The 17,862-nt window shown below is 39.4% G+C and overlaps 1 protein-coding gene across 5 annotated transcripts in view; it reads left to right on the plus strand.

Annotated features, from left to right (window-relative positions):
• Positions 1-17,671, plus strand: part of Ac76E (adenylate cyclase type 2 Ac76E) — a 40,836-nt gene extending 23,165 nt beyond the window's left edge. For 2 of the 5 annotated variants that reach the window (XM_020960197.2, XM_086833765.1), the window contains exons 3-21: positions 2,331-2,464; positions 2,790-2,987; positions 3,050-3,172; positions 4,259-4,453; positions 4,762-4,989; positions 5,359-5,486; positions 7,903-8,061; positions 10,285-11,036; positions 11,848-11,946; positions 12,823-12,941; positions 13,394-13,620; positions 13,718-13,925; positions 14,074-14,396; positions 14,475-14,637; positions 14,697-14,909; positions 14,969-15,073; positions 15,213-15,227; positions 15,677-15,919; positions 16,507-17,671. In XM_020960197.2, the coding sequence (XP_020815856.2) occupies positions 2,331-2,464; positions 2,790-2,987; positions 3,050-3,172; positions 4,259-4,453; positions 4,762-4,989; positions 5,359-5,486; positions 7,903-8,061; positions 10,285-11,036; positions 11,848-11,946; positions 12,823-12,941; positions 13,394-13,620; positions 13,718-13,925; positions 14,074-14,396; positions 14,475-14,637; positions 14,697-14,909; positions 14,969-15,073; positions 15,213-15,227; positions 15,677-15,919; positions 16,507-16,638 (3,764 nt within the window). In that variant the 3' untranslated portion in view covers positions 16,639-17,671. Of the gene's footprint in view, positions 1-1,873; positions 1,934-2,330; positions 2,465-2,789; positions 2,988-3,049; positions 3,173-4,258; positions 4,454-4,761; positions 4,990-5,358; positions 5,487-7,902; positions 8,062-10,284; positions 11,037-11,847; positions 11,947-12,822; positions 12,942-13,393; positions 13,625-13,717; positions 13,926-14,073; positions 14,397-14,474; positions 14,638-14,696; positions 14,910-14,968; positions 15,074-15,212; positions 15,228-15,676; positions 15,920-16,506 lie in introns of those variants that run through there. The other 3 variants (XM_086833766.1, XR_015271917.1, XM_020960199.2) reach the window with 3 other exon arrangements.
• The last annotated feature ends 191 nt before the right edge of the window (positions 17,672-17,862 follow it).

The raw sequence follows: 17,862 nt of genomic DNA on the forward strand, positions 1-17,862 counted from the left end.
ACTTCATCTTCCTTGTCGCGCCAAGAAGTATGCAACAACTTTAAGGTTGGGTATTCTATGGTCGGAAGACTTACTTTTCATAACTTTCTTTAGTAAATCCCTGGCAATTTCCGAACCAATATTCCATAGAATGTGTCATAGATTATCCAGCTTTTAGGTATAAATCAGTAGTTTGGCCCATCCTAACACGCACACACACTCAGCGCGACGAAGCATCTGTCACTCTGCGCTTGTGTTTGTACTGGCGCTTATAAGGACATACACACATACACTCTCACTCTCGCATACTCTTGGTTCGTGTCAAAAGAATTTCTGTTTGATTGCAGAGAATAAACAAGTGAAGGCAGCTCCATCGCTCCCTACGTATGTGTGTGTGAGTGCGGATGCGAATGGATGAATGTGTGGGTGTCCCTCTCGATTTATTTTTCTTTTCCGCCTGCGGCTTTCCCTGAATTTTTCACTTAGACTGGGAGAGGCCCCAACTTAATGCGATGTCGACAAGGCGGTTAACTGCGGTTTCCATTTTTATGCTCCGCCCAGCAATTGTAATATATATTTCATACTTTAACCCCTGCTTATAAATAATAATGCATTTTGAGCGCATTTATGGCTTCTGAGGTTTTTTTATGCCCCTTTTACGCTTGTTATTTTCCAGTTTAAAATGTTTACTGCCAAGAAGGGTAAAAAAATATGTTATTCCCTTTTTCAGTTAATGTATTTTCATAATTAATTATAATTTATTGCGGTTTTTGTTCTTAATGCCACACCTGCAAAGCTTAGTATTTTAAATATTTGTTTTTGTTGTAGAGAATTAAAAATTAGATACTTTTATTCCTTAAAAATCCTGAAAAGGGGTCATTAATAATCAACAACATAAGCAGCTTAAATGGATAATAATTACCAGAAACAAGCTTACCTAAATCCATGAGCATATGCAAGAATGCGCCCTCATTATGAAAATATTTGCACATGCCATTGTCAGCTTAATTTGCGGTATTTTCCTTCATTAATTAACCAGACATCCGACCACTTGACGGGCCCTCTGACCTTACCACTCAGACCGCTCTCGAGTCCTTGCTTATTAAGAGGACTCAGACTGGCCGTCTATTGATTTATCGGGTCAGCTTGTTAGGTTTGAAAAATAGGGCGCGTGCGAGGAGAAAAATCAATTCAGCCGGCAGACAAAAAATCAAGTTACCAGAACACATCTATAAATAAAGGCGGCCACAACGGAAAAAGACCAAACTCGCACACCAAATATCCAATGGCCGACAACGAGCACGGCTTATCGGCCATGTCTACGACCATAAATAAATCAAACACTTTAAATGCCGCAGTCAATTAGCGGGCTATAAATCTGTGCGTATCGATTTACGAATTGTGTGTTAAGAGGGAAAAATATCAACAGGGAAATAATCTGGACACAGTATGCTAATTTGTGTGTTCAACGTAATTCGGGTGCTGGGACCACACTTTTGTAGGCAAGTGTGCGCGTGTTGTGTGTTTGCCCGATGATTTATGAAAGCCGCGATTGTGTGTGTGTGCTATTTACACTTAATTGCAGCTATGCAAATGTTGATACGAGTATAAATGTTTGATTGCCTTGATTTCAATTTGCTGGCAGCAATTAAAGTGCGAAATAGTCTTGCATTGAATTTGTATAAAATTTGACTTTTACTTCGGCTTCCATGAAATGATTTATTTATTGTCCCTATATATCGATCGCCCTCAGGTGTATTCACAATTACCCAAAGGTGATATTTGATTCCATTTCATATATATCCAGTCTCGACAACACCCTGCGGCTGCCTGACAGCTCAATTAAGTTGCTTTCCAAAAGACAATTGTCTGTGAAATTGCACGGAGGTGGAACGAAATCGGATCAGGAGTCCTGGCGATGTATACAATTTCTTTGCGTGAGCGCCGGCTAAATGTGAGCCTTTGTTAAATGTCAAATTTAAATGCCAGACAGGCGAACTTCCTTAGATTCCGTGGGTGGTCAATTAATTCGCTTCCAGATGATGCCCATCACGTACGAGTCCCGGAATCGCCAGGAGGCGGCTGAACTTTATCTCAGAATGATCAAATTAAGCCTACGGATTTATGCAAATTTTAATAGCGTTATGAAATAGCTGTGGCACATTTATGTCATGGTAATAGGGACAGCAAAATTGGTCGCTAAGGGATCTATTTACTAGCGAATTGTGTAGATATTATAAAGATATATATAACAATATATAATATGAAGAAGTAGAGAAATAGATTTCAGTTATAGAGAGTTATTCTTTTAAAATGTTACTAATAGACCCAACTTTTGTTCACTCTTTCAGCCGAGGACATCCACCTAAACGATTTATATACCCGCTACCGCCAAAGGCTGCGTAAATCGCTGTTCAGATCGGGTCTGCTGACTTCCCTGCTGGCATGTGTCGTGTCCATAATCATTGGCATCGTTTACGAGCAGGTGAGCACTTGGTCCAGGTAGATTACCGCAAAGATTTAGGCATGGAAAACAAATATGGATGCCTAGCATACATTATTATTATGATTACATCTTTTATTTATAATTATTCCGACGAAATTCGGATTTCTGAATATTGATCTTTCAATAAAGAACTGAAAAAATACCTTCTTAAGTTTATGTTTTCCTTTAATGCAAAAGATATTGCTATATTACATAGTATTTAAATTCTAGCTAGTCTAGATTTAGTCTTTCCTTATTTTATAGAATGAAATATCAGTTAACAATCAACTTATTTGTTTTCTCTGTATTTCTGTGACATCCACAGCACCTGGTGCAGACATTGCTGCTCGTCCTGGCGGCCCTAATCTCGGCCTCCATCCTAACGGCCCTGCAGTTCCCGGCGGTGCTGAGCTCCCCGGCCGCCGCCTTGGCCTTCGCCATCGTCACCACCTTCTCGCTGGGCACCATTGCAGCCATCACGGGGGACGAGCTGGCCCCGCTGCCCATGTACGCCCTGTTTCTGGTAAGCCCGCATATCCCATCGCTGCTCCTCCCGTGGATTATAATCTCGGGCGTTCTTTGCAGTGCATCCACTCTATGCTGCCCATTTCGTGGCCCGTGTCCGTGGTGCTGGCCTTATTCATGACCGCCATTCACATCGTTTACCGGATCGGTGCCAGTCCGGACTACTCGCCCGATTTGCCAATGGTGAGTCCGTCATTCATTTGCATTCCACGTGGAGCATGGCTAGCCGCACACAGGCGATTGGATTAGTTTCCATATGATTGGGGCTTACGACTTTGCTGTGGGCGGCACGTCCAAATGGGGCTTACCGCGGATCAGAGAGCGCAATTAGCTTGAGAGCGTGTGCTGTCATAATCGCGTGCATTTGGTGGCATTCAAATTTATGTCACTTTTACAATCGGATTGTCGTTGGGCTACCTATTGACACATTTTATTTTTGGGGTATTAACTTTAATTGTTATCACAAATTGACAGGAAATCAAGGCACGAAATAGGGTTAAAAAATAAATTAAATTTAACATATTAAAACAGCAAACTCTATTTATAACTATTGGTTTATTAATTGGAATTTAGTTTACCAATTTCAACGTTGCCTCTATATATTTTCTATTGTAAAATATAATTATTTTAATTAAATTTAAAAAATGTGAATCAAAATATTACATAATTAATCCTTCAAGTAGAGTTCTTGCTATAAAAATATCATACCTAGAGATTCTTTCTGGGGCATAATCTTTTATTCAAAAACCTTCAATTTCAAGATTGAAATAAAACAAAAACAAACAAATCTAATAGAGAACTATTTTGTAAACCCTCTATTTATTAATATGTACCATGCAATTTATTTCTCCATTTCTATACAAGTTTTCCACAATTTTCTTCAACGCAAGTGGGATTTAATTTAAATTTATTTAATTAAAATTCATCCCGTAAATGCCGTTTATCCTTTTGCTAATTTTATGCGCAAGAGCTGCAATATCCTTGCTCTGACTCTGTGAGAAATAATTTGTATCTGGCTCGTGGTAGTTTTAATTCCCCTAACTCACCTAATGGGATGCGGTTGGGTCTCCATCTCGGTTTACACCCAATCCCAATCCTAATGCCCAACCCCTCCGTCCCCGTGATTCGTTAATTAGGTTGCATCGTGTTTTTGCCGCGCGGCGAGGACAACGATGCGCTCTGTGCCGTCTGGTAATTGCCATTCCGGGTTAGACATTTATTATTTATGGAACGTGCCCCCTTTCCATTCTCTCCTTTTGGCGCATTTAGCTCTTCGGGGAGATTGTGATGCTGGCCAGTGCATCCGTTTCCGGTCTGTACTATCGCATCATGTCGGATGCGGCGCACAATCGCACCGTCGACGGCACCCGGACGGGCATCGAGCAGCGCGTGAAGCTGGAATGCGAGCGGGAGCAGCAGGAGCAGCTGCTGCTTAGCGTGATACCCGCCTACATTGCAGCAGAGGTAAGGACACTGAGATAAATATATTGTAAATATTTCTGGGATTTCATTTGCATAAATTAAAGTTTTTTAATGCAAACTAAAAAGTTTAAATAAAAATGTTCAAATGTAATGTCTTTCTTTAATTTTATTGAAAAATTGATATAATTATTTATTTTTAATAACTAATTTTAAAAATATACGTATTCTTAATATTCAAAATTCTATTCTTCAAAGATAAAACAGATTTTGTTCAAGTGTAATCCCATGTCAAAGCGACAGATAAGCTTTGTTTTTCTGTGAATAATCCCATTGTTGGTTGTAATTCTCAGGTGAAGCGCAGCATCATGTTGAAGATGGCCGATGCCTGCCAGAGAGCCGGAGGACAGGCCTCCACCTCGGCCACCCGCTTCCACGAACTCCATGTCCAGCGCCATACCAATGTCACCATCCTTTTCGCGGATATTGTCAACTTTACGCCCCTGTCCAGTTCCCTGACAGCCAGTGATCTGGTGAAGACTCTGAACGATTTGTTTGGTCGTTTCGATCAGATAGCACAGGTAAATTAAGTAATAAGTTAATTGTTAATATAATATAATAGAAGGAAATTTTATAAAATCTTTCTTAGCTAATATAATCGAACCAGAATATGTATAAAAAAACAATTTAAACACTTCCATATTTGTAAACCACACAAAAATACTCCTTTTAACTTGAAACAGTATTGCAAGCTAATTGATTTCAATAAGATTTAATAACTCAAACTGAAATTATAGTTCAAAAATACAAATCCAAAGTTGATACACATTTAATTTTAAGCATAATCACTCCCAAGTTGTAATCCCTCCTCTTTAATTTTGCATTGTAACCAATGAAAGGAGTTGACTACGTAAATTCCAAATAGTAATTAGTTATTTGTATTCCGATAGGAGAATCAATGCCTTCGTATCAAGATCCTTGGCGATTGCTATTACTGCGTGTCCGGCCTGCCCATTTCCCGGCCCCAACATGCAACCAATTGTGTCAACATGGGCCTGCAGATGATCGATGCCATCAGGTGAGTGTGCCCCCACGTTTTGGCCGAGTCCGGGTCCGGGCCAGGGCTTTGCTTGGCCGAGGTCTGTTGGTTCTTGGTCAACATTTGCATTGGCACCGTCACCGGGTGGGTGTACGTCTTGTTTGTCTTTCGCTCCCGGCCAGCCTTTGACTTCCACTCGGAGCTCCTTTTGGCCAAGGCCATTTGACACCGTGATTGTCGGGTTTGTGGCTAGCTGGGAATGGTTGTTGCATTCACAGTTAACTGAGCCATAAAGCGTCCTTTTGCTTGGCTAGTTTTTGTTTTGTGGCCCAATGGAAGATTAAATCTAAAATTAAAATATAAACTTAAACTATTACTGGAAATTTTTGGTGCAATTATATTTTTATTTTTTAATTTGTATCTTTTTATTTAGTATTTAAATATAAACAGTTTGATATATTTCTTTGGATTTCCTTAAATTCCTCTAGTATAACGGAAAGAAACATTAAATTAAATAAAAACTCAAATTTAAATTGTATATTATCCCAATTTTAAATCAAATTAGAGGCGTGACAACGCATTTGATCTGCCATTTTCATTTGTGACCGGGTTCGAGGATTTAATTGCAGTCAGAAATCCTCACATTTCCGGTGGAGTCACCTCCCTCAGACCCTCGGCTTTATGGGGAACCATTAAAAAGGTATTATGCTATAAAGGCACACGAACGAGATGGGAAATAAAAGAATGCCAAACAGAAACATCATAAAATACAATAAACAATATCGACACAAAAGGCCATTTTATTACACGCGAGAATTTATGCACAAGTGGCCTCAGGACCAAGGAGCCTCTCATTTTGGCTTTTTGCTTGCCTTTTTCCCGGCTTTTTTTTATGCGACTCTGTGCTTTTTCCTATTGTTTATTTTTGCGCGCCGGCCTTTCCTTATTTTTGTGCCTTCCAAACTCTGGCCTTTTAATCTTTTGCGCCGACCAATGCCCCCAAGTTGGCCCAGAATCTGGCTTTGTTCCTGCCTGCCACAAACGCGCTCGAAAAGATACCCGCACTCGTGAGCTGTTGACTTTCGGGAAGCTTAAGAGGCAGACAGGGAAAAGCCAAAAGTTTTCAGCAGAAGACAAACAGGATTTAATTATGAATTGCATTTCCCTTGTTATATAATCCCGAAAATGGGGCAACTTTAATAGGGCTTGCGATTGCCCCAAAATGTAGGCAATGGATTTGGTCGCAAAGCCATCTTGATTTTATGGCCCTTAGTTTGGAAAATATTTACATTAATTATGCAGTTCAATCAGAATTTTGCCAAGTTTTTGTTTTGAAAACTTTCCGCACTTAGAAATTCACAATCCCAAAATCCGGACACAAAAATCCAATACCTTTTTCGACGCTGTGGCCATATCCATATCCTCTCTGCAGCTAGCCAAATGACCAGGAAGGGCCAAAGCAAATAAAACCCCGAAGGGTTCCCCAGTGATTTGGCCTTCGATGCGGCTCATTTGACCCCGACGGCATTCAGGCCAACAGAAAATGCTGCTTTACGTTAATAACTCAAGAACTCTTGTTAGCCAGCCTTCAGTTGCGAGGAGCTTTGCTGTGGCAATGTCTATTCAGGAACAAAGGTTTCTGCAAAGGCAACACTAGGATCTACACTCAACACAATTTCATGCATGCTCTTTTGAGGAATGTAAACCAAATTCGAGTACAATATATAGGGTTTGTATTTAAATTAAACATTTCAAGTGGCAAGCCAAATTTGTTAATTTTCTAGAACGAAAACCTGATAATCCTTCATTTTTGCAGGATATCTATATGATGATGAGAATGATTTATATATTTTTCAATAACCAATCAATTAACAAATATTTACAAAAAATTTATTTATTAAGATTTCTTGTTTCCGTCTGTTGATGTCATAAAAAATTTAGTTAAAAAGTTTTTTAAATTTATAAATAATACAATTGTTTGGATAATATATTCAATATTTTCTGTTTTATTTAATTAAATAAATTGATTATTTGTACATTTTTTTACTAAAATGTATATTATAATAGTAAATGCTTTCCTCAGTAATTTAAATTCCGATACATATTGTAAAGTATTTTCGATACGATAGAAATTTTCCTTTACCCAGTTTGCAAAAAAACTTTAATCCTAATTTTTTCATGTGCACCCTTTGCGTAGTGTTTGGTGGTCCGTTCCCAGCTCGCTGCGCGATTTCCACCCGTCTCATAGTCGTCCATCGGTCCGGAGTCGACCTGGTCCGCTTGTGCTTTATGGCCCATAAAATTGTTAATACGACGACGGCACAACTAGCCTGCAGTTGTGTACCTACTCGTATATCCTTAATAATACATACATACATACATATGTATGTACATATGCGCGAGGCGCTGCTGCTTTGTGCTCCACTCATTGTTTGCCCTTCGCTTACTCCAACAGACACGTGCGTGAGGCGACCGGCATAAACGTCGACATGCGAATTGGCATCCATACGGGCAACGTTCTCTGCGGCGTCCTTGGCCTACGAAAGTGGCAATTTGATGTTTGGAGCGACGACGTTACATTGGCCAACCACATGGAGAGCGGCGGTGTAGCCGGGTAAGTGTTTGTATGCACTCAGACAAAAATCAGTCATCCATTCACATAATTCATGATTTAAGTTGGAGATAAGAATAATTGTTTGATTACCATATTACTATACCATATGTCTTTGGTTATTATACCCTTGCAGGGGATTATTGATCAGCATAATGTCCGGTACAAAAATATAATTTCAAACATTTTTTTTTTAAATATTATAAGGTCGTTAAAAACGTAAAATTTTTAAAATATAGTTTTTTTTTAATTCTAAAACTCAATATGCAGATTCGTAAATCTACTAAAACCTATCGAATGTAGCTTTCCGAATTTGAAATTAATACATTTTTAATTTACATTTGATCGATCGCACATGCAACATGATTCTATACCCAACCTGCAAGGGTATGAAAACATCGACTTATTTCTTATTTCTATTAATCTATCAAACAAAAAGTAATAATGTGTCATTACAATTAAAGGTTAAATACAAATACATAAACATAAAATATAAAATTAGATTATGAAATTTTTCAGACACTGTATACTTTGTAATTTTAACACAAGATGTTTATATATAAAGGATATATAAAGGTTTTAAGTCTCAGTAAGGAAATCTGTTACACCTCGCTTAAATATTTTATATTTTTTAAAGAACAATTCTCTTGTTTAATCAAAAAGACTGTTTCTAATCCAATAGAATGTATGATCTCAAGATAACAATTCTTTCAAAATATAATTATTGATGGGACCTATAAAATGTTTTCTGTGTAGGCAAGTGTTTTCCCTCATTTCGCCATTATGCTTGTACGACTGACAACGACAACGACAACGATGACGAGCGAGGCGAACAAAAATAAATAAACAAAACGCGGAACCCGCGGGTGGGAAGCGGGTGAGAGGGACACGGAGACCGTGGTGCTTCCTCTAATGGCGGTGGTGGCACAAAGCGAGTCAAGCAGTCGTAATGGCAATTTAAATTAGCCTCGGTGTAGTCGCAATTAAACGGGCTTCAGTTCAAGTCAGCAAAGTCAGGCAAAGGTTAAGGTTACGAGAAGATCTGCAGCAAAAAATAAAGAACCGAAGTTAACAAAGAATTTCAAAATTCCTACAGATGTATGTGTGTGCCATATGCACCAAGGTTGGGTCATACATTTTATAAATAAGAATTTGAAAGAGGCATTTTGATCGTATTTTCAAATAATTATGATTGAATGAAATCCGTAATTAATTCCATATCAAAAGGTTGATTAAGATAAAAAAAGAGAAAAACAAATAATACAATATAAAATAATTAAAAGAGGCTTGAATAAATTTTATACTGAAATGTAGTAAGCTCCATTTAAATGTTCATTGCTCTAGTTCGCGTTTTTTTTTGTATAATTAAATTTACAACATGCTTCTCTTTAGCTTTATTCCGGAAAATTCCTTATGTTGGCTTTGCAAATGCCAAAGTCTCCCTTCCACCTCTCAATTCCCAGAACAGTTTAACTTTTATGCACAAACAAACAATTTCCTTTTGGTTTATTCATTTCGCGTACTTAAGTCGCGCTCAAGTCCTTCAGATGAAAGCTAGCTGAGAATATTCAAATGTTTTCTAATCTTAACTGCGGTCACATACGAAGACTTCAATTATTTTGAATTGAATGGAAATGGTGTACTCAATGAGCCGGAAAACGCTCAGACGCCTTGACTTTGGGCTTCACGCACGAATTGCGCTTTCCTTGAGCCGAAATATAAACAAAATTACGTACCAAATAGATAAATACGAGTAGACATAGAGACAGGAGCTGCCTAAATTATTTTACATAAGCCTGTGTGTGTACACCAAGAGAAAATAATTATATCATAATATAATTTATTGACAGTATTACATATCAAATATTATGTATTATACAGTGAATTTACTTTTAAAAACATCTTAAGGATTATAAACATACTGATGATACAATTATGCAACGGAGATATACTCCTAAATATAATGTTTGTAAAACATTTCTTAAAATATTTAAGCCGTTAAGTGCTACATTTTAGAAACTATTGTTTTAAGTATACAAATGTAGACCGTATCATAGGTATTGTTTTAAATTATCTCTTTTCATTTCGGTGTAATTGTATGAAGCAGCTTTAGATGGTATGAAAATAAAAGTAGATTACGTATACGCCCCATGTGTCACCCGCACAAGCATTCGTCATTATTCCTCAGCTTTCTCATCGTCATCTGTGCTTATGTTCCTCCTGCAGGCGCGTCCACATCACCAAGCAGACTCTGGACTTCCTGGGCGACAAATTCGAGGTGGAGCAGGGCGAGGGCGGCAATCGGGATGCCTATTTGGCGGACCACAAGATAGAAACCTATCTCATTATGCCCCCGAAACCGGCCTACACCTACAGCGTTCCACGTGTGGTGGAGTGCATCGAGCACAACGATCCCAGTCCCACGGACGAGGCCAAGGATGTGGACCACTCCAACGATGTCGGTGACGCCACCGAGAAACTACTCCCGGTAACAGTGGATCCACCTCCACCGCCTGTCATCGATGAGAAAATGTCGCCCACTTCGACAAACAGCCAGGAGGCTCCTCTACATGCCCCTCTTGCCTCGGCCGCCTCCATGTCCATCAAGGAGTTGTCCGAGGAGGAGGAGGAGGCCGACGAAGCGACGGCAGTAACAGAACCATTGATGGTCAAGGACCATGATAACAAGGACAATAGCCAAGAGATGAAGCCCAATGGAGGAGGCCATCGCGGCAGTGGCGATTCCGCCGCCTCCGAATCGGCAGCCAAGTCGGCCGCCCTCTCCCTGCCCGCGGAGGATCTGCTGAGCATGAGTGGATCGGAGAGCGGAATCTCCAACAGCGGCACACCGGCTCCGTCCTCGAACCCGGCCAGTGTCACGCCCACGGCAGCAGCTCCCGCCGGAGCGTCCTCGGCCAGCAACAGCCTGACAGTCGCCGAGGCCCCGGAACGATCTCGCCGGAAGTTGTCGGTGCAAGGTGAGAAAGCCAATGGGTATTATAACCATATACTTTTAAAAACAATGTTTTTAATATATAGGTGCTCTAGAGAACTCACTTGGTGCTTGAAAGCCTTTTAAAGTGTGTCTAAATTATGCTTTGAAATTGCAAATCTAGAAGAACAAATACAATATACACTGAGTATCATTGGTTACTTTGGACACATTTTTAAGAGCTTTAAAAAAAAAATTGGTTTCTATAACAAACTAGCTATTTATTAATATGATATGAATAATTTCCAAAAAAGATAAGGAAAGAAGAAATTTCCCTTTCCCTTTTCCCTTTTTTTAATTATATTCAATAAACTAACGGTAGGCTTCATTTATTATTTACAACTTGAGAGTATTAAATCCTTTGCATGTTCTTCTCAAAATAAAATACAAAATAAAGTTAAGAAATAGTTTTAAATTAACAAAAAAGTAGTTATTTATTATTTATTATTTTATTCTATTTAACACAGTAGTTCTTTCTTTCATAAAATTTATTAAAATAAAACTCCCAAGTTCTGTGTTCTTATGCTAATTAGAATCAAATACATATTCATATTGGATTACTAAAGTAAAATTAACCAAAACAAAGTTTCAAAAGTCTTTATAATTGGCTCTTGTAGCAATTATAATTTAATTGCAAAATGAAATGTCAAGGGAGGGGAACTTCGACAGAATAATTAACACCACAAGCCATCAATCAGGACCTGTAAAGGGCATTAACACTTCAGCGTTGCCGGCGATGATTGCTTTTTATTTATGTGACCGCCTCTCCACCTCCTTTTTTTTTTGCTACCCTCCAGGTCTGATGTCCTTCGCCGACAGACGCCGCTCCTCCGGAGCCTTCATCGAGGGACGCAAGCTGTCCATCCACAGCGGAGAAAGTTTCCGCAGCCATGCGGGTAAGTTCCCCCTTGCAAAGCGCAACAGTTGAAAATCACTTTCACAAATGAGCTCAGGTTATGCATAATTTTATCGCTTGCCGGGCAACTTTTGCATCGTAAATTTAACGCAGGCTTGCATTTGTTTGCGGATTGCCCTTTGTGATAACTTTAGCCATGGCCATGGACCGAGCTCGGAGCTCGGAGGACCAAGGACGGTGGACCAGAAGCGAGGCAATTAAGCTCCTTTGACAGCCAGCTGGGCTTCGGTGGCCCTTTTAGTGGCATATTTTTGGATGGTAGTGGTGGTAGAATTGAGGTATCCGGGGGTACTGCACGTGAAGCCATGAGGTTTTGTTCTGGTTTATGAGCTTTAATTTGCCAAGGACATCGAGTGCTGTGTGTGCCATGTGGCACAGTCACTTTGATGGCATTTTTAATGCGAATGGGTGACTTTTAATGAGCTTGTCTTCTGTCCCAGCAGCCCCCCCAACTAGCTGAACTGTGAAAACTCCGCAGCTTTTGGGCTGTAATAAGCCAAGCGATTTGCGACAGATTTTTCATTATTAATGAGTTTGTACAGGACAGCAAGGATATCGTAAAGGGATACAGCCATTTGGAATAAATGGTCAGCTTGTATAAAAATAGCACAATGTGGTTAAGCAATCTACCAGGTGTTTTACTAAACAAAGTCCATTGCATCATAAGCTTCTTAGAAAGACAGCTTTCTTAATATTTGGTGATATAGAACTATTTTCATCTGTGCTGAGAATATGTAGTAAAATGATTCAGATACCTTTTTAAATGTTTTTAAGACTTTAATCCTGTGTACATGCAATTTTAGTCTAACCCTCGTTGGCCATAAATTTTAATAAAATAACTTTTGAACCATTCCAGGTCATGTCACCCGGAATCGCCCCTCGTCGAAGATGACCAAATATGTGGAGTGCTGGGGCGCAGATCGACCCTTTGCCAATATTGCCGAGTCCAAGCTGGTGAAGAACATTGGGTTGGCGGTAAGTTGGAAATCGAATGGAATGGGGTGATGGCTTTGGCTCTCGCCAGGATGGAGTACGAAAATCAAATTTAAAAGGCTGGGGAAATTTCAGCAAAATGGATAGAGAAGGATGCAAAAAGGATTTCCATAGATTGCTTTGGTTATAGCCTATATACAGTGGAAATTTGTTACATGCACAAGAGTAGCTTTAACCGAAAGAAAACATGAAAAGATTAATAGCAAATTAATCTTCAAATTTTAATTGCTTTCTAGGCCATACATTTTTTTAAGAGTTGTCAGCAGAGACTTACTTAATGCCAAAATCCAGATGAATAAATTTATTTACTGGGCAAAATTCGCATATACATATGTATACAAGCAGTGACTACTGTAAATAAATTTTTGAGCTTGGGACAAACTCTCTATTAAAATGTGTCCTTTTTCTTCCTCTCCTTCTCCCGTTGACTGCAGAGCATCGCCATGATTGAATCAAATTTACTGCCACCCGAGCGTAAATGTTTCAATTTTAATTTCTTCGGACCGCCCACGGAGCTGAAGCCGTTCACCATGTGGTATCGCAACACGCCCCGGGAGGCCATGTACCGCGCCCAGCCGGATACGCACTTCCGCTTCGACCTGATATGCGCCTTCGTCCTGTTCCTCTCGCTGGCCATCGTCCAGCTGATTGTAATCGAATTGTAGGTGAGATCAACTTGCATTAACGAGCCCGTAGACTCACCCTTGGCCCTTCTTCCCATCCTGTGTCTCTGTGCCTCTGTGTGCCGTGGAAAGCAGGAACCTGGTCCTGCTCGGCTCCCTCTTGGCCAGCTTCGTGTCCCTGGCCCTGTTCCTCTATCTGAGCAACATGTCCGTGCCGGATGTCCACGCCTCGTCGACGGAGCGTAACGGACCCGGACAGGTGGTGGCCAGCAGTCGCTACCTCCGCCTGGCCATGTTCGTCATAGTCAACATCCTCATTTCGTCCTGTGCTGTGTTCAGTGTGGTAAGTGCACTTTTCTATATATTTTTTAATTGAAAATGTAATAAATAAATTAATACCATGAGCTAATAAAAGGTCATACAAATATGCTTCATGAGAAAGAGGTGGTTCCCTTCTGAAACAGCATCTAATCTTGAAATTTATCCTTCAGATCTACTTCACTACTCCCGAGCAGGATCACGTTGAGCCCACCAATGCCACTAACTTGGTCAACAATTCATCGAGTGAATTCAACAATGCCACCCTGTTTGAGGATATGCCACCTTGGGAAATAGGCCGTGCCATTCCCATTGCCCCCGTGTTTCTCTATTGCTGCGCCATCAGTCTGGCGGCGATATCCGCTTTCTTGCGATCTGGATTTATACTCAAGCTGATTGCCATGTTGGTGGCCCTCATCGGACAGGTTACAGTGCTCGGTTACAGCGATCTCTTTCAGAAATACAATGACAAATACAATACAAACATCGAACACGGGTGAGTGACAAATCTACTTAACTATAAAGAAGACGGAGCCGAACAATCGTTGCTAATTTCATCCTATATCTCCTGTAGCTTACCCCTCGAGATCAAGGGCTTTCTGCTGCTCCTGGTGATCATTCTGGTGCTGCACACTCTGGATCGCCAGGGCGAGTATGTGGCTCGCACGGACTTCCTGTGGAAGGCCAAGCTGAAGGTCGAACAGGAGGAAGTGGAGACCATGCGGGGCATTAACAAGGCAAGATCCACTTTGCGGCCAATAAAAGCAATTTTATGTTAATTAAAACCGATTTGCAGATTCTGCTGGAGAACATCCTGCCGGCCCACGTGGCCACCCATTTCCTGCATCTGGAACGCTCCACGGAGCTCTACCACGAGAGCTACTCGTGCGTGGCCGTGATGTTCGCCTCCATTCCCAACTACAAGGAGTTCTACGATGAGACGGATGTGAACAAGCAGGGCCTGGAGTGCCTGCGTCTGTTGAACGAGATTATTTGTGATTTCGATAAGGTAAGCATTAACATTTATTTAAAATTATTAAGAAAATTAAAACCAAACTTCATATGTAGTTGCTGTTGAAGCCCAAGTTCAGTGGAATCGAGAAGATAAAGACCATAGCCAGCACCTACATGTGTGCCTCGGGCTTGAGGCCAGGCAAGGAAGATGGCGCTACGGTAAGTTTAGATCCTTGGAAACTATCCAGCGCTCTTTGTCTGTTTCTATCTTGTCTAATGCCTGTTTCTTCAATGCTTTCATTAAACTAATCCTGTAAATAACAACATTGACAAATCCTGACTCGGTTGCCCAATCTAGTCTCGTAGTTTTGCGGTAAGTGAATGCCTAAAAGTCGTCACATTCTCAAAAGGTGATGATAAATTAGCTAACATTATCAGCTCTATCAGCTTGAATTTAAACGCTCCCCAATTCGACCCAATATAAAAATTTCGGAATTCAACTTAAACTCCAACCTCTTCCCCCTATAAATTCCCCAGCAAAATCCCAATCGACCGAATGTTATTTACTGTTCAAATGCCTTTTAATCGCTGCTTAGCACTTTAATTAAATTTTTACAACTACCAAACAAAGGGGAAATCAAATCACATTGGCCCAACAAAGGTCGGAGGAAGAGCGATAAAAAAAGGGTCGTCAAATGAGGGTCGAACGGTGGGAGGATTGGGACTCGGATTAGCTGGCACAATTGGTTTCTAGGAAGCGGGGAAATAAGGACTAAATGGTATCGGGACTAACGCAATTCTCGATGTTCTTTCTGTCCGCAGGACGAGAAGCGCACGGAGGAGCACAACGTGGTCATACTGGTCGAGTTTGCGATTGCTTTGATGTCCATATTGGATTCGATTAATCGGGAGTCGTTCCAACGCTTCCGCCTCCGCATCGGGCTCAATCACGGTCCGGTGATTGCCGGCGTGATTGGAGCTCAAAAGCCACAATACGATATCTGGAGCAACACAGTCAATGTGGCCTCACGCATGGACTCCTGCGGCGTGATGGGACGGCTACAGGTGAGTGGAAAGACTGGAAAAATCAAGGAGTGTCTCAAATATTATTTTTCCTACAACTTTAAAGCTTGCCAAAATTGAAAATATACCTCTGTAGGAGCGATTTAAATATTTAAAATATGTTAAGATATATTTTCAATCGATTATTTCTCACTGAGTAAAATAAGTACATGGGTAAATGAAAAATAATGAAAGTAAACAATGCTTAATTTCATGTAAAAAGAATTTAATATTACAATATAATTAATATTACAATATATTTCATCTATACAAGTTGGTACAAAATAAGCATATACAAAGAAAATATAAATACAATAAAGTGAGCTAAAATGTTAAAGTTATTTTCGGTTACTTTCCTATTTTTGTATACTATATTTTATTTAACTTTAGATTTTATTTTTATAATTCATAATTGTGCAGTAAAGTTGTTTGAATACTCTTCAGTAAAAGTCAATCATCAATCAAATTTTGTAAGGTTTATTTGTATCGCAGAATTAGGTTTTGTTTGAAGATTTCGGAAATGAAAAATTATACAACCTTTTAAACAATTTGTTAACATACACTCATCCACTTTTGTTTTCTCTTTACAGACGACGGAAAATACGGCGAAAATATTAATGGCCGCCGGCTACGAATGCGAGTGCCGAGGCCTGACCTATGTCAAGGGCAAGGGCAATCTAGTCACCTACTTTGTAAAGACACCATTCGATGGGAAATTGTAAATTATCCAATTGCTGTTGATACTATTTAATGGATATTTATGATCATGTACACCAAGCGTAGGCCAAAAGTCACTTCGAAGCATCTTCTTATTTATTTTGAGCTTTTCATTTAGTTGTAATGAATTTGAAAGCATTTAAAATACGTTGCTCATCACACAAACGCACATGTTAGGTATTCGTTAGCAAAGGTTTGTTTTTAGTTAGTTAGTAGAATATAAATGTTATTGACTATTTCGTACAATTTGTTAGCTAATCTTATGCGTAGCCATCACTTAAACAGCGAATAATTATATACGATTCGAATTAAATATGTATATGGTAGACAATGAAATGCAATTTAGCCCACCCTAGTCCAAAAATTAACCAACATTTAAATACAGCCAAGAACATATCCGTTTGTTACTCGCCGCCCTGTTTTTTAAATTTAATCCGAGGCTGTCAATTTAATTTTAAAAGTAATTTACTTACATACATACATGTTTTTACTACCCTTACCCTCCCCCATTTAGGCGCAGTCTTAGTTAATGCTTTAGAATTGTACTACTATTTCTTCAAGCAACACTAGTTAAATTCTTTGAGAAGAATCAATTAAAACTCTATATATTTTTTTACTCAAACGTTTTTTACTGTTACTAAACTATTCATGGCATCATATTTTGATATATGTATGTATGTGTGTATATAACTATATAAGAGAGAAGCCACCAAAGCGAACTACTTATTAAGAGAAATCAAAGCTCTACAACAGCATCCAGTGTACCTTACATATCCCAACAATCTACACAATACCTCCTCTACGAAAACCGACCTGCTTTGACGATGGATTTCAATCGAACTATCAATATTTTGAAACTGTTTTTCAATACAACACAATATTTAAATGAAATGTTTACAAACAGACCCTGAACCCTGAACGCTGCAGGAGCTTTAAAAGTAGTTTCAATGAACAATATTTGATATTATTAAACGATTCAATTGAATATTAAATGTTAAATAAAGGAAATAAATAAGATATTACAATGATTAAATCAGATTACTTTGGCGTATTTTTTATTCTTTGAATTTTTAAACTTACAGATGGTTTTGTGATTTTATGTATTCTAAGTCAGCATCAGCAACCGAGGCGATCCAGCCAAGAGATATCTGGGTCATATCTATGTAGATATATGGGTGCAACTTTTAAAGCAGTCTTCTTCGATTATATTACACAGGGTTAATAAAATT

This window comes from Drosophila serrata, unplaced genomic scaffold (genome assembly GCF_035046125.1).
Source record: "Drosophila serrata isolate PLE 108 unplaced genomic scaffold, ASM3504612v1 contig_272, whole genome shotgun sequence".
NCBI classification, from domain to species: domain Eukaryota; kingdom Metazoa; phylum Arthropoda; class Insecta; order Diptera; family Drosophilidae; genus Drosophila; species Drosophila serrata.